At 42.2% G+C, this 22894-nt stretch overlaps 1 protein-coding gene across 10 annotated transcripts in view; it reads right to left on the reverse strand.

Annotated features, from left to right (window-relative positions):
- The window catches only part of LOC113895258 (protocadherin alpha-C2), a 209969-nt gene that overhangs the window by 142227 nt on the left and 44848 nt on the right, over window positions 1–22894 (reverse strand). The window contains exon 1 of one of the 10 annotated variants that reach the window (XM_027546232.1): window positions 14512–17259. The exons of 7 other annotated variants lie outside the window; for them this stretch is intronic. In XM_027546232.1, the coding sequence (XP_027402033.1) occupies window positions 14512–16899 (2388 nt within the window). In that variant the 5' untranslated portion in view covers window positions 16900–17259. Of the gene's footprint in view, window positions 1–733; window positions 4140–6261; window positions 9703–14511; window positions 17260–22894 lie in introns of those variants that run through there. 2 more of the 10 variants (XM_027546225.1, XM_027546234.1) reach the window with 2 other exon arrangements.

The raw sequence follows: 22894 nt of genomic DNA on the forward strand, positions 1-22894 counted from the left end.
CATCATTATATTAGAAAAAAATTTAGTTTGTATATCTCAAGCATTTGAAGACTATGAAGAAAGGGAGTTTAAATCATGAAGGAATTAAAGGCAAAAAACTAAAATCATACCCAAAAGAAAGGCTAAAATTCTACCTACTTTATGAAAGAAGCATGCTATTGATTATAAAGAAATGAAATTATTTATAAAATTAAGCCACCTTAACAGCCCATGCCTGACAGTAATACACAAATTTATAGAAAGGTAAGAATTCTACCATGTTTAAACTCAAATTAACCAAATTATGGAACTATGCATTATTATGGAAAATTTGAAGGCACAAACATTAGTGGAGGGCACCAAATAATATAGAATAAAAAATGAACAGGAAGAATGAACTTACTGCAAAATTGAGAAGTAGAATATTTGAGCCTCACCCACATGCTCCATTTCCATCAGTGATACTTTCCTTCTTGGCTGACTTAGCCTTGCTCATTTACAGGAAGGTGTGACAGTCTACTTCATTATTACTATTATTATTATTTCCAACAACTAAATAATATTCTCAAGTGTGTTTAAGAAGATTGTGGTGAAAAGAAATAAAAATGACTGGACTTCCATTGTGCTTTAGAATAAACCATCACAAGAAAAAGACAACAAATATTTCAAGCAATGGACTTGTAGTAATTTGTTGGTGAACTACTACGTGATTGACATTAATAGGCATGATACGTCCCAGAATTACTGTACTTACATTCTCGCAAAACTCCTGTTGGTCTCCAATATCTCCAGAATTCAAACCTGGGGGAACACTAGGACTGAAGGCGATGAGGTCGGTCTTAGGCGGCCCCTCCCCAGAGCACACCCTCTGTCGCCTCTCCTGCGAGTAAGACCAGCTCCCCACCGCGCTGGAGCACACCAGCCTGGGCTTCACGGGCCCGCACACGCCTTCACCGGGCGGCGCCGAGCACCGCAGCGCGGTGTACAGCAGCAGCGAAAGCACCAACAGGCTGGACACTGCGCAGATGGCGATGATCAGGTACACGTTCACATCCACTAACGCCGTCTCTGCGCCAGCTGCACCAGACAACGCCCGCGAAGAGGCCTTGGGCGCCTGGCCGCTGTCTTCCAGCGACAGCAGCACGGTGGCCGTGGCCGTCAGCGCCGGCTCGCCGTGGTCCTTCACCAGCACCAGCAGGCGCTGGCGCGGCGCGTCCGCCTCGTCCAGGGCACGCGTCGTGCTGATCTCGCCGGTGTACAGCCCCACGCGGAACGGGCTGCGTGCGCCATCCGCCGCCAGCTGCAGCTCATACGACAGCCACGCGTTGTAGCCCGAGTCAGCGTCCACCGCGCGCACCTTCGCCACCACGTGGCCCGCGTCCACGGACCTAGACACCACCTGGCTCACCGTGCTGGGTCCTCCGCCTGGCCCAGGCGGCAGCAGCGCAGGCGCATTGTCGTTCTCGTCCAGCACGAACACCTGCAGCGTCACGTTGCTGCCCAGGGGCGGCACGCCCGCATCACGCGCGCCCACCTGGAACTGCAGCAGCTCCAGCTCCTCGTGGTCCAGCGGTTGCAGCGCGTACACCTTGCCGCTCTCTGCGTGCACCGACACGTAGCTCGACATCGCGCGCTCGCCCACGCGTCGCTCCACCAGCGAGTAGGACACCAGCGCGTTCTCCTGCGCGTCCGCGTCTCGCGCCGAGACCGTGAAGATGTGGCAGCCGGGCGGGTTGTTCTCCTTCACGAACACCGTGTACTCGGGCTGCGCGAACACGGGCGCGTTGTCGTTTACGTCGGCCACCTCCACGGACACGCTAGCCGTGGTGGACAAGGAAGGCGAGCCCCTGTCCTTCGCGATCAGTGTTAAAGCATATTCTGACACTTTCTCTCTGTCCAGGGAACTGTCTAGCACTAGCGAATAGTAATTCTTGAAGGTGGACACCAGTTTGAAGGGGACATGTGGTGTTAGTGAGCAGGTCACCTGGGCATTGCTACCTACGTCACGGTCGGTTATACTGATTAGAGTGATGACGGTCCCTAGTGGAGCATCCTCTGGAATAGAAAGCAACAGTGACGTCACTAGTAACTCCGGAGCATTATCATTGATGTCCAAGACTTCTATCAAGACTGTGCAGTGACCAAACATTGGAGGATTTCCCTTGTCAACTGCTTCTATTTGAAGTTTCCATAATTTAGTTTCTTCGAAATCTATTTTCCCATTTACTCTTATTTCTCCGCTGTTTGAATCTATGCGAAAAGAGGCTTCTGTATTAGAGGAAACATCAGTTGCAAAGGAATAAAGAATGTGGCCGTTTGAACCCTCGTCCAAATCTGAGGCGTTAAGTCTAATAATCAGTGTGCCATTTCTTGCATTTTCCAGTAATTTTATACGATGAACTGCTTTGTCAAAAACTGGGGCGTTGTCATTTGCATCCAGCACTGTGATGTTTATCTTCACAGTGCCTGTCAGTTCAGGTTTGCCCCCATCCGTTGCTTTGAGCACCAAGAGAAGCTCTGAAGCGACTTCTCTGTCTAAACGTTTTTTTAGTACTAGTTCGAGCGGTTTTTCCTGCTCATCGTTGCTCGGTACTTCCAGAGAGAAATACTCGTTGGGGATCAGTCTGTAAGTCAACAGAGCGTTCTCCCGGATATCTGCGTCGGAGGCGCCCTCTAGTGAAAAATGAGACTCAAGAGCCCTAGCTTCGGAAATAAAAAGATTTCTGTGTGTCGCTGGGAACACAGGCGGGTTGTCGTTAATGTCCTTCACCTCCACCTCCACATAGAACACCTGCAGCGGCCGGTCCACAATCACCTCCAGGTGGATGCTGCACTCCGCGCTCCGTCCGCACAGCTCCTCCCGGTCGATCCGAGAATTCACAAACAAAATGCCATTCTGCAGATTTACCTCCAGAAGGTCCCCGCGGCCTTTGGATGCCACCCGGAACAGGCGCGGCACCAGCTCCGCCAGCTCCAGCCCGAGGTCCTGGGCGATGCGGCCCACGAAGGTGCCGTGTTTGGCCTCCTCAGGGACTGAGTACTGGACATGATTGCTCCCAGTCTCCCAGGCTGCGAGAAGCAGAAGTGAGAGCAGGAGGCGCCGGGCTCGCCGGCCACCAGATCCTGAAGCTAACATCGCTCCTGGTTAGTAAATCACATTTTCTGAGTAGAAATATGTAGTCCTTTCGAGATCTTTCTTTTGAGTCTTAGTCCTGATATCCCAACTAATCTTAACAATTTGGGTGTGTGTATAGTCTTTAAAGCACCGGAACAGTGACGGGTCTTTCTGTTCCGGGAATAATCTACTTTTTTCCGTTAAAACAATCCTCTCCTTGGAGAACAACGACATCCTGTGGGTCAAAGTGGAAGTGCGTTTGGCGTTCATTCCATTTCTTTCACTTGCTTGGCTTCTTCCTTGATTCCTTCATATTAGTCTGTTTTTGTCAGCCTTTAATTCTTTCATTCCTTGTGTGTGACCACTAACTCTTTAAAGGTGGTTTGGATTTAGAAGTTAGAATTCCAAGAAGAGTTCTATTTTTGATATAGACATCTAAGAGAATATACTACTGCACTATTACGTATATGAACGTGAAAAAAATCCGTGTTTGTGAGTTACTAGTGATACGGTTTTTTAAAGACTTTCAGAACTTGATAATTTTGAATGGCCTCTTACTAAGTTTATTTAATTGCTAACACTATAATTTTCTACTGCTTAAACCTTATACTGTGTTAAATTACTCTAAACATTTAGTCCAGTTGTGTACAAGATAACTCAAAATGCCAACTGTCTGTTACCTTCTCAACATGATGATGTTTGGAATCAATGCTAATATGCAACTTCTTCTAAGTTGTCCAAAAACTTACTTACTCTGATGTTAATGAATTCACCAAATACTGACTCCTGGAAATATGAAACATGTTTATCTTTGTCTCATTTAAAAGTTTTTTTCAATTACTAAATCTGCCCAGGGTGAATGTCATCATCTCCATCCTGAAGGTCAACTTAAATTTGTGTTATATCCACTGTTATCTGTAGAAATAATCTTTCTAATCCCCCCTAAAACCATACTGATCAGAAATCCAAATTGTATTTGTCACTTTGTTCATACCCATTTTATTCCAAAGTTGGCTTAAGGAGACTAGGGTGTAAAGAGCATTCTAAATATCATGTAATCAGTCAATTTTGTTTTCCTCTTTTATCTCAAATTTTTTTAAAACAATGAAATTTGCATAACAATTATTCATCGATTGCAATAAAGCTTATCAGTGTTGTTTTAGAAAAAATGTTTTAATCATTCTCAAGATTGATAAGGAGCTAACTATCCAATATTTGAAATCTTTCCAGGAAGAGGACAGTCATTTGGAAAATCCCATTTCTCTCCTTAAAAAAATTATAAGTGGTTATGCAAAGAAATCTCACATTTCATGTAAAAGTGAGCTACAATATTTATTCTGAACATATTATAAAATAGTGAGTCAATAATTATAACTCTATGCCAAAGATTTTTCATTCTAATTACTTCTCTTTTATTAATTGTGGAAACCATAAATTCAAGACCAACATATTTACCTAGAAGACAGCAGGAAAATTTTAGCATATAGGTGTGACTAAATTCAGAAAGAGATATGACAAGGAAACAAACCTCTGCATATTTGCTGATAGAAATACTCCAGTTCCTATGGGAATGACTCCATGCTGAAGATCTGTTCCACTTTTGGCTTCAAGAGTTGCTTCATTGATTAAGAACATATGAAAGATAGCTTTTAAAGCTCCCACATATCAAGGTTATCATATAGCTAAATCACTACAGTATATTAATAAACCTGTGGGTTCTTCACTCATCTTGAAACAGGCTATCACAAATGCTAAGCCATTGAGAGCCAGGAATACTAATAATTTGCCTCATTTTAATGCCATCTAATACAGAGCATGTTAAACAGAGTTATAAAAATAAGATGTTATAGTTTCAAAACAAATGGACTAACTCCTTTTTTGGCAAGAATGTTAAAAGCAATCCTTGGGGATTTCCCTAGTGGTCCAAAGGTTAGGATTCAGTGCTTCCTCTGCAGCAGGCTCTGGTTCCATCCCTCCTGGAGAAATTAAGATCCCTCCCTCAAGCTGGGTGGCTCCCAGAGGGAGGGGATGAGAGTAATCCTTGACTCAGGAAATTTATATGACTTCATTCTAAAATGTCAGTCCTTCTGAATTGAATGAAAGAAACTGTCCACAAAGTTGTTAAAAATATTTATGTTGGGCTTCCCTGGTGGTTCAGTGGTAAGGAATCTGCCTGCTAATATAGAAGATAGGGGTTCCATCCCTGGTCTGGGAAGATTCCACATGCTGCCAAGCAACTAAGCCCCTGCACCACAACTACTGAGCCTGTGCTCCAGAGCCCTGAAGTGGCAATTACTGAGCCCATGTGCTTCAACTACTGAAGCCCATGAGCCCAAAAGCCTGTGCTTTGCAAAGGGAAGTCACTGCAATAAGAAACCCATGCACAGCAATTAGAGGGAAAGCCCTAATCACCACAACTAGAGAAAAGTCTACACAACAACAAAGACTCAGTACAACCAAATATTTAAAAAAATAAAAAATAGATTTATCTTAATAACAGAGCCACTGGAAGACATTGTCACATTAAAATTTTAAATCAGTAAAAAAATAAATAAAAATGAAAAATATTTTGAGTCCAAAACACTTAATTCCATTTATTAGGACATATTTTATGAACTATCTCCCAGTCTACATACTCCAAGGTGTAAACACTGAAGTTCAAGTATGCATTAAAAGTTATGTTGCACTACACATATTCTTTATTTAAGGAGCAAAACCCACATTTTTATCACAGAGGGAATTAATCATAGCAGTCTTTTTGTTAATGCAATAGAGTTATTTAAATTTTAGATTTAATAATAAAGTACTTTTCTTACAAATATTTGTAACATTAAAAGATACTGGTTTTTGGAAAAAAACATTAAAACCTGCAACACACACCAAATATTTGTACTGGAAAATATAAATGAATTTAGTATACATGGCATTTACTAAAAATTGAAGTATCAATCAAAAGGTGATGCAGAGGGCACTGTAAAGAAAATATAAAGTGAATTTTTAGAAAAAAAACAATATTACAAAACTTATTACAAGAAATCTTTGAGATATTTTATAGAAAGATATGTTCTTTAGACAAAAGAAAGATACTCCAAGAAATATATTTGAGGCGGGGAAACGGGATAAAATATTCACGCAGCAAAGCATGAAAATAAAAAGCAATAACCCACCTTGATAGAGTGGTCGCCTCCAATAGATTGTTCTTCCACTTCCACCTCTGGTTGCGGACACGGAGGAAGACTGGGACTGAAGGCGATGAGGTCGGTCTTGGGCGGCCCCTCGCTGGAGCACACCTTCTGCTGCTTCTGCTGACAGTAAGACCAGCTCCCCACCGCGCTGGAGCACACCAGCCTGGGCTTCACCGGCCCGCACGCGCCCTCATTGGGCGGCGCCGAGCACCTCAGGGCCGTGTACAGCAGCAGCGTGAGCACCAACAGGCTGGACACCGAGCAGATGGCGATGATCAGGTACACATTCATATCCACTAACGCCGTCTCTGCGCCGGCTGCACCAGACAACGCCCGCGAAGAGGCCTTGGGCGCCTGGCCGCTGTCCTCCAGGGACAGCAGCACGGTGGCCGTGGCCGTCAGCGCCGGCTCGCCGTGGTCCTTCACCAGCACCAGCAGGCGCTGGCGCGGCGCGTCCGCCTCGTCCAGGGCACGCGTCGTGCTGATCTCGCCGGTGTACAGCCCCACGCGGAACGGGCTGCGTGCGCCACCCGCCGCCAGCTGCAGCTCGTACGACAGCCACGCGTTGTAGCCCGAGTCCGCGTCCACCGCGTGCACCTTCGCCACCACGTGGCCCGCGTCCACGGACCTGGATACCACTTGGCTCACCGCGCTGGGTCCTCCACCTGGCCCGGACGGCAGCAGCGCGGGCGCGTTGTCGTTCTCGTCCAGCACGAACACCTGCAGCGTCACGTTGCTGCCCAGGGGAGGCACGCCCGCGTCGCGCGCGCTTACCTGGAACTGCAGCAGCTCCAGCTCCTCGTGGTCCAGAGGCTGCAGCGCATACACCTTGCCGCTCTCCGCGTGCACCGACACGTAGCTCGACAGCGCGCGCTCGCCCACGCGTCGCTCCACCAGCGAGTAGGACACCAGCGCGTTCTCCTGCGCGTCGGCGTCTCGCGCCGACACGGTGAAGATGTGGCAGCCGGGCGGGTTGTTCTCCTTCACAAACACCGTGTACTCAGGCTGCGCGAACGCGGGCGCATTGTCGTTCACGTCGGCCACCTCCACGGACACGCTGGCCGTGGCCGACAATGAAGGCGAGCCCCCATCTCTCGCAGTCACCACCACCTCATAGTTCGCCACGCTCTCGCGATCCAAGACGCTGTCCAACACTAATGAATAGTAATTCTTGAAGGTGGACACTAGTTTGAAGGGGCTTTCAGGTGTTAGTGAGCAGGTGACCTGCCCGTTGGCGCCGGAGTCACGGTCGGACACGCTGATCAGGGATATGACAGTACCTACCTGAGCATCCTCTCGCACCGGGAGAGCCAAAGAAGTGACAACCACCTCAGGTGAATTATCATTTTCATCCAGGATTTCCACTAGGACGGTGCAGTGACCAACCATGGGTAGGTTTCCTTTATCTGTAACATCTACATGAATTTCGTAAGTGTTACTATCTTCGAAGTCAATGGCATCATTGATTCTTACTTCTCCCGTTCTTTCATTAATTAAAAATTTCCTTCTTATGGTGGGTGGAACCAAAGAGCTAAATGAATATATTACTTCCTTGTTTATCCCTTCATCCGCATCAGAAGCATTTAGCCAAATGACTAATGTTTGGTTCGCTGAATTTTCATACATCTTAACTTCGTACACGGTTTGGTCAAATACAGGTGCATTGTCATTAGCATCTAACACCAGGATCTGCAGAGTAACAGATCCGGTAAGTTCAGGTTTGCCTCCATCAGTTGCCGTTAATAACAACCGAAGCTGAGGGTTTTCTTCACGATCCAGCAGTTTGCTTAAAACAAGCACTGGTAATTTGCCTTTGTCCTTTTTGTTTATAATATCAAGAGTGAAAAACTCATTTGAACTGAGTCCGTAAGTAAGCATTGCGTTCTCTCCAATATCCGCATCAGATGCGCCTTCTAGAGGAAATCGAGAGTCAAGCGGTTGAGATTCCAGAATTGAGAGCTTTTGCTCTGAGGTGGAGAAAACCGGCCGGTTGTCGTTAATGTCCTTCACCTCCACCTCCACATGGAATACCTGGAGCGGCCGTTCCACGATCACCTCCAGGTGGATGCTGCACTCCGCTTTCCGCCCGCACAGCTCCTCCCGGTCGATCCGAGAATTCACAAACAAAATGCCATTCTGCAGATTCACCTCCAGAAAGTCCCCGCGGCCTTTGGATGCAATCCGGAAAAGGCGGGGCACGAGCTCCGCCAGCTCCAGCCCCAGGTCCTGAGCGATGCGACCCACGGAAGTGCCGTGTTTAGCCTCCTCCAGGACCGAGTAGTGGACCCGGCCGCTCCCAGCGTCCCATGCTGCAACAAACAGAAAGGAGAGAAGCAGGCGCCGGGTGCTCAGACCGCTGGGTCTGTTGACCAACATCATACCCTTCTTCTGTTTTACAAATCAATAACTGGGTCATCTAGAACACACCCACACGCTCCAAATTTTCCTATTCCGTATCTTACATTCAATTTTATCAAAATGGCTGAGATCTCCGAATGTAGCTCCTTCCTCGTCCTTGAGAAACAGGATTGAGTCTGTTCTGAAAAGCCATTTTTGTGGAAGACAGCGACATCCGGTGGCTTAATGTGTAAGTACAATTCCATGAGTTTAACAACTCATTCGTATCTTTTCATCCTATTTTCACAAATTCGTATCTTTATGAACTTTCAAAGACACATTATGTTTCTTTTGTATATAATAATGATCATTGTCCATATGCAGTGCAGCATTTTCTTTAATGGAAAAGCACCCAGAAGTAATTCCTTCCAACCATGATTGTCATTAGTTAAATTTGAAGACAACTTTAGTATTTGTATAATACTGAGTGTACTAGCATTTTGTTGGATAACGAATTTAACTCTCTTCAACTTCTAACACAATTCACTCTCTTCATCATTATTTTTATATTAAATAAACCTTATTCAGACATTAATTTCAATCATCACTTCTCTGTGAGGTATTTGCAACTTCTAAATGCCAATCATCACTAGAATGCAGAGAGAAGGTCACAGGCTTCAACATCAGAAATTCCTCTCTTTTTATTCCTAGTCTTCAACTTACTAGCTGTGTGACTTAAGGAAAATAATTTAACCTCTACATCTCAGTTTCCACTTTGATAACATTCATAGAAGATTAATAATAATATGGTGGTTGCATGAATTATGATATATTAAGTGCCTAGGATAGTACTTTAAGGAGAGTGAGTGTTTCATAAATGGCTGTTACTCTCAGCTCACTTCAGCCACATTGTATTCATAAGGCTCAAGATCAAAATTGGCTCTTTGGGAAAAACTGTTACCTATAGAATGGTGTCACCCTATAAAGCCTTTACTATTGCTACTGCACAGGCTGAGCAGTGTTCCTATCTTTAAGGAACAGAAAAGTGCTTATATTGAGAAATTAGTTATACTGGGAGAAGTTTCAGTTTTTTATACACATCTTACATGAGCAAAAAATCTTAATTGTGATTTAAAATAAAATAATGTTATACTTTGATTTCTACTTTCAGAGACAACTAATTTCATCCTTGTCATATTTATGTTTTTTCAAACACCCCAAATATAGAGTTTTGGCATTATCTAATAATTTTGTGTTTCAATAGTTTTTCATCACCTGTGGTAAAAATATTTTATCTCAAAATTCCTGGAATCAAATATTCAGTAACTGAAATTCTCAATTAATACATCTACAATAATGATAAAACCTGAAGTTTCTCCTTTTCCAAAAAGGAAAACTTAGGAGTTTTGTCTGATCCAAAGGATAATTTCTTTGACTATGTTTTTATTTTTAAAAGAAATCAATAATTTTGAACTCTTACAGTTATTAAGAGCTGGAAAATAGAATATTTATGAATATGAAAATTTATAGGAATGAGGGTCAGTTAATTCACTGATGTATGTATGCTGCTAAATTCTGATTTTATGGTCCTATACTCCTTTAGAATGATTCTAGTGTCAAAGTCTATTCAAATCCTGATTTTAAGAGTTACTTTTCTTACAAAACATAATAAAAATTTAAATGAGTTCATCTATCCATACATAATAGCAATGTTCAGTGTGAGCTGTCAATACTATCTGGAGTCTAAAAATAAGTTTATCATTGATTAATCATCTCAACACAAGATAATGATATGAGGTAAATTCTATTGCTGTTAATGAGCATTTTTGAACCAATTAATAGCATAAATGTCCCAATATAAATCTCCAATAATGAATAAAAAGTAGTGTAGTTAAGTTACATCTTGTCAAATAATAAGAACTTACTTTCCCAAGCAACTCATTAGGGCTATTGCATCTAAAACTTCAGTTGGATAAGAGTTAACTGGAATGTTTGCTAAAATACAAATTTTACTGGTAATTTCAGAAATTTGAGATGATGTCTGGGAACCAGAACGTTCAGTTTTGAGGATAGGCTGACCACAGACCCCAGTCTGCCTGGATACCCTCTATGTTTGTCTGCATTCTTGTATAAATCTATATAGTGCCCCTTTCACTTTCAAAAGTGTCTAAATGTCATAACTTTAGTTAGCCCTATCTTGACACTACAATTCAGGGACTGGCATAGGGGAGCTTCATTGTTGGTCTCATGATTCTAGCTTAAAGTGAAGAAGGTTACCTATAGATAAACAGAGGGGTAGTTACTAGGCAGGCGAAACACTGAAATGTCTTCCAAGCTCTCACCTCTCTGTTTTGGACTTTCCCCCTGTTTTGGAACTTCCCAGTTCCCTGAATTATACTGTGCTCGTGCTTCCTGTGGAGAAGGAAATGGCAACCTACTCCAGTGTTCTTGCCTGGAGAACCCCAGGGATCGGGGAGCCTGGTGGGCTGCCATCTATGGGGTCGCACGGAGTCGGACATCACTGAAGTGACTTAGCAGCAGCAGCAGCATGCTTCCTGATGACCCGAAAAATCAATTACTAAGATGTTTACTGATTTGAAAAATTTCACACAATGATAACCCATGTTCTGGGAGGGAATAAAGATTAGTATAAGGGACTAAATTACTAATTATATTGATACAATTAAAAATGATAAAGAATAAAATGTATAATTATAGAAGATGTAGTAAGTACTTAATGAATAATATTAGGTCTAAGATACTAGAAGAGTGGTGGGAATTTGGGGGGGGGAGGAAATGACATTTCTAGTATCCCTCAATCCATATAACATAATCAAATACCTGGACCCACATATAGGTGGCATATGGAAACTGAAAAAGTGCACAGACAGAAATAATTGAAACTATAAGTCTGGATTTAAAGTGTGTTATGCCAATAGACATAGGTTTTATGACGAGTTCTGAAAATACTCAAGTTTTGAAATAAATAGGATGGAAAAAAAGTAGATTGCTTTGTTCAGTTCAGTCGCTCAGTCGTGTCTGACTCTTTGTGACCCCATGAATCACAGCACGCCAGGCCTCCCTGTCCATCACCAACTCCCGGAGTTCACTCAGACTCATGTCCATCGAGTCAGTGATGCCATCCAGCCATCTCATTCTCTGTCGTCCCCTTCTCCTCCTGCCCCCAATCCCTCCCAGCATCAGAGTCTTTTCCAATGAGTCAACTCTTCACACCAGGTGGCCAAAGTACTGGAGTTTCAGCTTTAGCATCATTCCTTCCAAAGAAATCCCAGGGCTGATCTCCTTCAGAAGGGACTGGTTGGATCTCCTTGCAGTCCAAGGGACTCTCAAGAGTCTTCTCCAACACCACACTTCAGAAGCATCAATTCTTTGGCGCTCAGCCTTCTTCACAGTCCAACTCTCACATCCATACATGACCACAGGAAAAACTATCACCTTGACTAGACGGACCTTTGTTGGCAAAGAAATGTCTCTGCTTTTCAATACGCTATCTAGGTTGGACATAACTTTCCTTCCAAGGAGTAAGTGTCTTTTAATTTCATGGCTGCAGTCACCATCTGCAGTGATTTTGGAGCCCAGAAAAATAAAGTCTGACTCTGTTTCCACTGTTTCCCCATCTATTTCCCATGAAGTGATGGGACTGGACGCCATGATCTTCGTTTTCTGAATGTTGAGCTTTAAGCCAACTTTTTCACTCTCCTCTTTCACTTTCATCAAGAGGCTTTGTAGTTCCTCTTCACTTTCTGCCATAAGGGTGGTGTCATCTGCATATCTGAGGTTATTGATATTTCTCCCGGCAATCTTGATTCCAGCTTGTGCTTCTTCCAGCCCAGCGTTTCTCATGATGGACCCTGCATATAAGTTAAATAAGCAGGGTGACAATATACAGCCTTGACGGACTCCTTGTCCTATTTGGAACCAGTCTGTTGTTCCATGTCCAGTTCTAACTGTTGCTTCCTGACCTGCATACAGATTTCTCAAGAGGCAGGTCAGGTGGTCTGGTATTCCCATCTCTTTCAGAATTTTCCACAGTTTATTGTGATCCACAGAGTCAAAGGCTTTGACATAGTCAATAAAGCAGAAGTAGATGTTTTTCTGGAACTCTCTTGTTTTTTCCATGATCCAGCAGATGTTGGCAATTTGATCTCTGGTTCCTCTGCCTTTTCTAAAACCAGCTTGAACCTCAGGAAGTTCATGGTTCACATATTGCTGAAGCCTGGCTTGGAGAATTTTGACCATTACTTTACTAGCATGTGAGATGAGTGCAATTGTGTGGTAGTTTGAGCATTCTTTGGCATTGCCTTTCTTTGGGATTGGAATGAAAACTGACCTTTTCCAGATTGCTTTGTAGCATATACCAAATGTGTTCTTTGGAAAAAAGAAAAGCACTGAAGTGTTTTATTTTAAGAGATTTTACTAGCACATTTATGGTTATATGGTGGCTCTACTCTCAAAGCCATTCTGATTTTCCTCTGCTGAATTTTTAATTAAGAAATACCTTGTAAAACACCTGACACAATAAAGAATAAAATCCCTGAGTAGAAATACAAGGTGCATTACACAACTACAATGCAAGAATAAAGGAAGTTTTTAAAATATAAATTAGAAAAGAAAATGAATGTTCAGACTAACCAGAGTATGGAGAACCACCAATTTGAAACTCACAATCCACAATCCAAGAATTGTAACTTTAACATGTAATAAATTTAAAGGTGCACAACCTCATCTACAGACTTCTGTCTTTTGGACTATTGAAAGAAAAAAAAATCCTCTTCTAAACTGCTTAAGTTCCATACAGTTAATTTCAAGAGAATTCAAAGTGCAGAATGTAGAATATATTTTAATGCTTGAGCATTATTATATCACTAACAGAAAAAAATTTAAAAGCAGAAAGTCTTCTTGAGGAAAGAGAGTACTTTTCAGGAAGTATTTTCAATGATAAAACATGACTTTCAGGAAATTTTCTAAGTGGTAGAAAAGATTCTTAACCAACACTTTCTTGTGAACTACATTGTCAGACAATGTAAAAAAAAATTTTTTTAACAAGAGGGAATGAGTTATATTTGAAACACTTACATTCAAAATGAGATTCCTAAAGTAAAGCATCTCTTTTCTAGGCATAGAGGAAGGTGCTCATTGAAGTTACAGATACTAATTATTGCTGACCACCATGTCTCCAAAAAGGTAGACAACTAAAAAGTTAACAAGGTCACGGTTACTCATATACCTGCTATAGTAAAGTAAAGTAAAAGTAAAGTTGCTCAGTCGTGTCCAACTCTTTGAGACCCCATGGACTATAGCCTACCAGGCTCTTCTGTCCACGGGATTTTCCAGGCAAGAGTACTAAAGTGGGTTATCATTTCCTCCTCCAGGGGATCTTCCCGACCCAGGGGATCAAACATTGCAGACAGACTTCACCATCTGAGCTACCAGGGAAGCCCACTCACTATACCTGCTATTGGGTTGCTTAAAAACAAAAGAATTAAGACTACAGTACCATGCGTAGTTTAGAATGGTGTTTCCATTTACATAAAGTGTAACGACTAAATTTGTTTACACCTAATAGTTTTCAGGTAAGGCGGCAACAATGGATCAGGAATTCAATATGACTCCCAGAACAGGTTCTAAATAAAATGAATTCAGTCCCAATAAATATCTGTTTAGTGCATGGTTTATAATAATTCTCTATTAAAGTACAAACAAAAAAACTCAAAAAAATAAATAAAGGTATTCACTTTCTGCAAATAAATTTAAACATTCTGGCAGAACTAGGATAAATGGATGAAAACTATTCTAATATACCTTAGAAGATAATTAAGATATTTTTCAAGACAGAATACAAAAATGAACAAATAAAATATTAGAATAACCCACCTTACCAGAGGAGTCCAAAGAAGCCTGTGGATCATTGGCTACAGATCCAGGACACGGAGGCAGGCTGGGGCTGAAGGCCATGAGGTCGGTCTTGGGCGGCCCCTCCCCAGAGCACACCCTCTGTCGCCTCTCCTGCGAGTAAGACCAGCTCCCCATCGCGCTGGAGCACACCAGCCTGGGCTTCAGGGGTCCACACACGCCTTCGCTGGGCGGCGCCGAGCATCGCAGCGCCGTGTACAGCAGCAGCGTGAGCACCAACAGGCTGGACACCGAGCAGATGGCGATGATCAGGTACACGTTCACATCCACTAACGCCGTCTCTGCGCCGGCTGCACCAGACAACGCCCGCGAAGAGGCCTTGGGCGCCTGGCCGCTGTCCTCCAGCGACAGCAGCACGGTGGCCGTGGCCGTCAGCGCCGGCTCGCCGTGGTCCTTCACCAGCACCAGCAGGCGCTGGCGCGGCGCGTCCGCCTCGTCCAGGGCACGCGTCGTGCTGATCTCGCCGGTGTACAGCCCCACGCGGAACGGGCTGCGTGCGCCACCCGCCGCCGGCTGCAGCTCGTACGACAGCCACGCGTTGTAGCCCGAATCCGCGTCCACCGCGCGCACCTTCGCCACCACGTGGCCCGCGTCCATGGACCTCGACACCACCTGGCTCAGCGCGCTGGGTCCTCCGCCAGACCCGGGCGGGAGCAGCGCGGGCGCGTTGTCGTTCTCGTCCAGCACGAACACCTGCAGCGTTACGTTGCTGCCTAGGGGCGGCACACCCGCGTCGCGCGCGCTCACCTGGAACTGCAGCAGCTCCAGCTCCTCGTGGTCCAGCGGTTGCAGCGCGTACACCTTGCCGCTCTCCGCGTGCACCGACACGAAGCTCGACAGCGCGCGCTCGCCCACCCGCCGCTCCACCAGCGAGTAGGACACCAGCGCGTTCTCCTGCGCGTCCGCGTCCCACGCCGACACGGTGAAGATGTGGCAGCCGGGCGGGTTGTTCTCCTTCACGAACACCGTGTACTCGGGCTGCGGGAACGCGGGCGCATTGTCGTTCACGTCGGCCACCTCCACGGACACGCTGGCCGTGGCCGACAACGAAGGCGAGCCCCCATCCCTCGCAGTCACTACTACTTCATAGTTCGCTACGCTCTCACGATCCAAGGCACTGTCCAGGACCAGCGAATAGTAATTCTTGAAGGTGGACACTAGCTTGAAGGGGACATGAGGCGTCAGAAAACAGGTCACCTGTCCATTTTCACCTTCATCTCCGTCAATCACACTGATCAGGGCGATGATTGTCCCCAGCTGTGCATCCTCTCTGATGGGGAGCCAGAGAGTTTTGATAGTCAACTTAGGAGCATTGTCATTAACATCCAAAACTTCCACAAGAACTGTACAGTGACCAGTCAGGGGTGGGTAGCCTTTATCAGTCGCCTCTACTCGGATTTTGTAGGTTTTTCTTTCTTCAAAATCGATGTGTCCTGTAACTGTAATTTCCCCACTTACAGGGTCTATGTAGAACTTAAATTTTATATCAGGAGAAGCGTCACTAGAGAATGAATAAATAATATCCGCATTCAAGCCTTCGTCTAAATCTGAGGCGTTAAGTTTAATTACCAACGTTCCATTAGGGACATTTTCTGCTAATTTCACAGCATAGAGTGTTCTATCAAAAACTGGAGCGTTGTCATTGGCGTCCAGCACGTTGATGAGTAACTGAACGGTGCCAGTCAGCTCAGGTTTGCCTCTGTCAGTGGCCGTGAGCACTAAATGAAGTTCCGGAGATTCTTCCCTGTCTAAAGGTTTGCGTAATACAAGACTGAGAGGTTTTACCTGTTGGTCGGTGGTTGGTACCTCCAGAAAGAAATACTCACTGGAGCTCAGCCTGTAAGTCAACAGAGCGTTCTCCCCGATATCTGCGTCGGAGGCGCCCTCTAGTGGAAACCGAAAGTCAAGCGGCCTGGATTCAGCGATAAACAGATTCTTTTGTGTCCCCTGGAACACAGGAGGATTGTCGTTAATGTCCTTCACCTCCACCTCCACATGGAACACCTGCAGCGGCCGGTCCACGATCACCTCCAAGTGGATGCTGCACTCCGCGCTCCGCCCGCACAGCTCCTCTCGGTCGATCCGAGAATTCACAAACAAAATGCCATTCTGCAGATTTACCTCCAGAAGGTCCCCAAGACCTTTGGAATCCAACTGGAACAAGCGGGGCACCAGCTCTTGCAGCTCCAGCCTTAGGTCCTGGGCGATGTGGCCCACGAAGGTGCCGTGTTTGGCCTCCTCCATAACTGAATAACGAACCTGGCCACTCCCTGTCTCCCAGGCTGCGAGGGTGACAAACAACAGTAGTAGATTCCGGTTCCCTTGGTTACCTTGACTTGCGCACAGCATTTCAAATAGTCGAGCTTATTTCTTCTTAGCGAAAAATTTCTCAATATTAAGGGAAATCTTCTGATTCCGTCAGTTCCATCCTGCTGTGTTCGTCATCGTTCTGCACTAGGAAACTATAAAAGACTCTAGCATATTTCCTAAGCCTCAAAGATGGCTGTCGCCTTGGATCAGAGAATTTCTCGGCGGAGAGTGACATCACGTGGCCCAAAAAGTAAGTACATACTCCATGGCTGAACATTTTACCTTATCCTAAGAAATTTTACTTCCTTCTCTGAATTTTTTCTTAATCATTAATGAAATAGAGAACAGTATTTGAGTCTTGTTGGAGGCATTCTAGCAAATTAAGTACCTCTAAAAGTTTAGTATAAACCAAAATTGTGAACTTTTGTCATCTGAGAAAACATTCCACACAATTTTAAAATAATCACAGAAATGAAGTAAAAATAAAAATGATCGAACAACCAGGAATTTTAAAGTGGAAGATTCTTTCATCTTGTAATTCAGGATCTTCCACATTTATAGATTTAGGGTTTTGGCTATAAGATTTTGGTGACTATTTCCAGGGTCTCTAGGAAACCCTACCGTTGAGAAAGAAACTCTCACATGTCTGAAAAAATAATTTAGGAAATTGAGCAATTAACTGAGTATTTTCTTAAGTAATTTTATGAATTGAATGTATGTAAAATGAGAACAGAATTTGCTTTATTATATAGTGTACCAAGATACTATTTTATATTTTTATTAGAAATTATATAACTTGTTTCCATAAGTGTGTTGCATGCCTATATCTATATAGTTCAATTTTTCCAAGCCTTAATATTTATGAATATTTTTTTAAAATCCCCAATATAGTTTATATTCTATCTTTTCATAATATATTTTAATTTCATTTTTGTTCATCTTTAGTACTTAGGCCAGTTTCCAGTTTTGAAGCTATGCTTGGGATTCTTCCTTCTTAGTATCTACTTAACAAGGAAAGTTCACTTGTGAATTCTGCTCTCATTTCAAACAGCAAATAGATTACTCGCATCTAGATTTTAGTGCCTCTCAAGAGTAAAAGTGTAAGTCAACTATACTCCAATATAAATTTTTTAAAAGTTTAATTGGTAGAGGAAAAATTATCAGTTTATGGTGCCACTGATGCTTCTATATATCTTTCTTTTCTTTCATATTCCTATAGCAAGCTAAGAAACATTTTTACCTAATGCTGTTATCCTTGATTATTGCAGTAGCTTCCTAGATTTTCTTTCCATCCAAACTTTTGAAATACGATGTTGACTCCTTTGCTTAAAATCTTTTGCTAGCTCCCAACTAACTTCTGAAGAATCCAAATTTCTTAATCTACTACTCAAAGTGACTTAGTCTAGTACTCAAAATTAAGAGATATTTTCATATCACTTTTTTGCCTTTATTTTATGTGAACCATATGTTTTCATCAAAATGGATTATTCCAAGTTTCCAGTCAACTGAGGCCTGTGGGTGTCTTCAAGTTTGCTTAATTTTCTCCTTCACAGAAGTGTTCAGGGGAAATTTACTCGTTTGAAAACACCATGACCCTTCCAAGTGTTCCTTTAAAAATGCAAACAAGGAATGATTTTCTTTCAACTGCAGCCCCACTTTTATACCTGTTTTAATATCTTCTTTTAACTTGTATGACTCATGTGTTTTTTATCTCAAGCTTTTCAAAGTCAGAGGCTGGGTGTTCATAATTCAGTGGTTTCTGGCATGTCATGGTCTTAGAATCCTCTAAAGATCTCTAAAGATCCTCTAAAGATCTATTAATGTTTAATGAAGATAAATAGCTATATTTTAAAAGTTATTCTATAACACTCTATATATAAGGCTTACTTCCTTAGTTAGTAGGACGTAAGTACTACTAATTTTTAAATCATCAATAAGACATATTGTGTATTTCTTTTTAAGGAAAAGGAAGCACTACTAATGGAAAAGAACAAAGATTTCAAACACATTCTCAGACTTCTGATTTGAAGCAATTTATAAGCATGGAAAAATACATCACTGTCCACACAAGATTGTCTAGACTTTCCCTAAGGAGGTTTTATCTAAATAACTTTCTAGATCCAAAAAGATTTTCTATACCCAGAGTGCTAATTGGACTTTCCAAAACCTGTAACAACTGACTTTTAGATGAATTTTTTATTCTACCCCAAAGAATTCAAAGCATTGAGACATTCTAGGTTAATCTGAAAATAACTTCACAAAAGACGATTTTTACATAAGAGTAATATGGAAGGTCATAATGACTTTCAAATATTTTAGTTTTTCCATTTCCAAATATGAACTCCTTGTACTTTTGAATAATAGTAATCAGATTTTCTTATGCACATAGTACTTGCCATAGTTTTATAAGCAATTTTATAAGTATTTACTTATTTGATACAAAAATTCTATGCAATAGAACTCATTCATCATTCATAGGATGTGAAACCAAGGAATTGAAATAACAGATGCTTTAATAAATGTTATATGAAGAAAAATTCATAGAGATGAAATTTTGATACAAGATGCTTCAGGGTTCACAGTATTTAATAACTGAGCTCTGGTGCCTTTCAGTTAAGAAATATTTAATAGCTAAAAGCTCTGCATTAATAAAATAGTGAAAAACATTAAAATACAGATATAGATTTTGACTCCCTCTTTGTGACAGGCATACTTCCAAATTGAAATTCAAATACCAATTAGAGAGTTGGAGGAACACAGAACTAAAATGATTGAAATTATGAGAGTTGTCAAGTAAATGGTAGGTGGTGGAAACAGTCTTTGTTTCTAATTAAGGGATTTTTAAAAAATAAACATTTAGGAGGAGAATTGAGTGATTAAAGTTATACCTGAGAATCAGATAAGCTTGGAATAGGAAATCTAAGAGTACCATCACTTTCACAAGGTTAAAACTCCATACTTGATTCAAGCAGTACAATAAAAATAAGCATATATAACAATACACAGCCATTTAAGTTGAAGACTAAAATTTAATTATTCCTTTTATGTCATGTACTTTTAATAACCAAATATAGGCAGTGATGGCATGGTAAGAAATATAAAATAAACTGCAAAATAACACTGATTTCAGATTACTTACAATTGATCAAAGGAAATAACATGAGATCACAAATTATTATATTGCTGACCATAACTGATAATAAGATGAAGAAATATGTTAATAACAAGTTATAAGAATTGAGAATACCAGAAACCCTTCATTCTGTTCCATTAAATTCCTCCATTTTCTCCAAAGGAAGATGCTCAAAATCTATGGCTGTCTGATTAACATCAAGGCAGGTCAAAGAGTTATAAGAAAAAATATTTTAAAAAGACAAGAAGAAGCAAAATAATGAAAAAATGAAATGGCAAACTAATAAACCTTCTTGGACTTTCAAAATTTTGCTCTATAACACTAAAAATCTTTACTTGAATTAATGGGTCCTAACATCTGCATTGGAGAAGGCAATGGCACCCCACTCCAGTACTCTTGCCTGGAAAATCCCATGGGCGGAGGAGCCTGGTAGGCTGCAGTCTATGGGGTCGCTAAGAGTCGGACATGACTGAGTGACTTCACTTTCACTTTTCACTTTCATGCATTGGAGAAGGAAATGGCAACCCACTCCAGCATTCTTGCCTGGAGAATCCCAGGGACGGGGGAGCCTGGTGGGCTGCCGTCTATGGGGTCGCACAGAGTCGGACACGACTGAAGTGACTTTGCAGCAGCAGCAGCAACATCTGCATATTCTATGTAATGAAAATTTATAAATTTATCAGTTGATCACCAAGAATGGCATTAATACACACTTCTTCTATTCAAAATATTTTTCTAAGTCATATAGAAAATAAAAATCAATGCAAAATATTTTCCCACACTACTCCAACTCATCTACAAAGGGCTGATAGTAGTTTATTCAATATTAATAATTAGAGTTAAGTAGATTTTTATCAGTCTAAAAGCAATTATTTACTATACTTACATCCTCAAAACATATTAAATGATTGACATGACAAAAATTATCTGATAGTAAAGTACATATCTTGAAACGGTAAAACGATCTATTTGATATTGTATTGAGAGGATATTGTATTGTGAGTTTTTTGTGTATTTTCTCCTTGGGGATTTTTTCTTTGTTTGGCTGAGTAGTTTGCAGAATCTTATTCCTCCTATTAGGGATTGACAAACTTGGGTCTCCAGGAGTGAAAGCACTGAGTTCTAAACATTGGACCTACAAGGAATAACCTGATAGTTCCTATTTTTATTATTCCTGTTTTGTATTACCTATTTTTATAACTTCTGGTCTATAATAAATATAGGATGAAAACATTTAAATTTTGAGAAGAAATTATTATTCTTTATAACTAAAGAGATACCAAGGGAACATTTCATGCAAGATGGGCTTGATAAAGGACAGAAATGGTATGGACCTAACAGAAGCAGAAGATATCAAGAAGAGGTGGCAAGAATACACAGAAGAACTGTACAAAAAAGATCTTCATGTCCCAGATAATCACGATGGTATGATCACTGACCTAGAGCCATACATCCTGGAATGTGAAGTCAAGTGGGCCTTAGAAAGCATCACTACAAACAAAGCTAGTGGAGGTGATGGAATTCCAGTTGAGCTATTCCAAATCCTGAAAGATGATACTGTGAAAGTGCTGCACTCAATATGCCAGCAAATTTGGAAAACTCAGCAGTGGCCACAGGACTGGAAAAGTTCAGTTTTCATTCCAATGCCAAAGAAAGGCAATGCCCAAGAATGCTCAAACTACCTTCTCACATGCTAATAAAGTAATGCTCAAAATTCTCCAAGCCAGGCTTCAGCAATATGTGAACCGTGAACTTCCTGAGGTTCAAGCTGGATTTAGAAAAGGCAGAGGAACCAGAGATCAAATTGCCAACATCCGCTGGATCATCAAAAAAGCAAGAGAGTTCCAGAAAAACATCTACTTCTGCTTTATTGACTATGCCAAAGCCTTTGACTCTGTGGATCACAATAAACTGTGGAAAATTCTGAAAGAGATGGGAATACCAGACCACCTGACCTGCCTCTTGAGAAATCTGTATGCAGGTCAGGAAGCAACAGTTAGAACTGGACATGGAACAACAGACTGGTTCCAAATAGGACAAGGAGTCCGTCAAGGCTGTATATTGTCACCCTGCTTATTTAACTTATATGCAGGGTCCATCATGAGAAACGCTGGGCTGGAAGAAGCACAAGCTGGAATCAAGATTGCCGGGAGAAATATCAATAACCTCAGATATGCAGATGACACCACCCTTATGGCAGAAAGTGAAGAGGAACTACAAAGCCTCTTGATGAAAGTGAAAGAGGAGAGTGAAAAAGTTGGCTTAAAGCTCAACATTCAGAAAACGAAGATCATGGCGTCCAGTCCCATCACTTCATGGGAAATAGATGGGGAAACAGTGGAAACAGAGTCAGACTTTATTTTTCTGGGCTCCAAAATCACTGCAGATGGTGACTGCAGCCATGAAATTAAAAGACACTTACTCCTTGGAAGGAAAGTTATGTCCAACCTAGATAGCATATTGAAAAGCAGAGACATTTCTTTGCCAACAAAGGTCCATCTAGTCAAGGCGATAGTTTTTCCTGTGGTCATGTATGGATGTGAGAGTTGGACTGTGAAGAAGGCTGAGCGCCGAAGAATTGATGCTTTTGAAGTGTGGTGTTGGAGAAGACTCTTGAGAGTCCCTTGGACTACAAGGAGATCCAACCAGTCCCTTCTGAAGGAGATCAGCCCTGGGATTTCTTTGGAAGGAATGATGCTAAAGCTGAAACTCCAGTACTTTGGCCACCTGGTGTGAAGAGTTGACTCATTGGAAAAGACTCTGATGCTGGGAGGGATTGGGGGCAGGAGGAGAAGGGGACGACAGAGGATGAGATGGCTGGACGGCATCACTGACTCAATGGACGTAAGTCTGAGTGAACTCCGGGAGTCGGTGATAGACGGGGAGGCCTGATGTACTGTG

The sequence above is a fragment of the Bos indicus x Bos taurus genome, chromosome 7 (assembly GCF_003369695.1).
Source record: "Bos indicus x Bos taurus breed Angus x Brahman F1 hybrid chromosome 7, Bos_hybrid_MaternalHap_v2.0, whole genome shotgun sequence".
Lineage (NCBI taxonomy): Eukaryota > Metazoa > Chordata > Mammalia > Artiodactyla > Bovidae > Bos > Bos indicus x Bos taurus.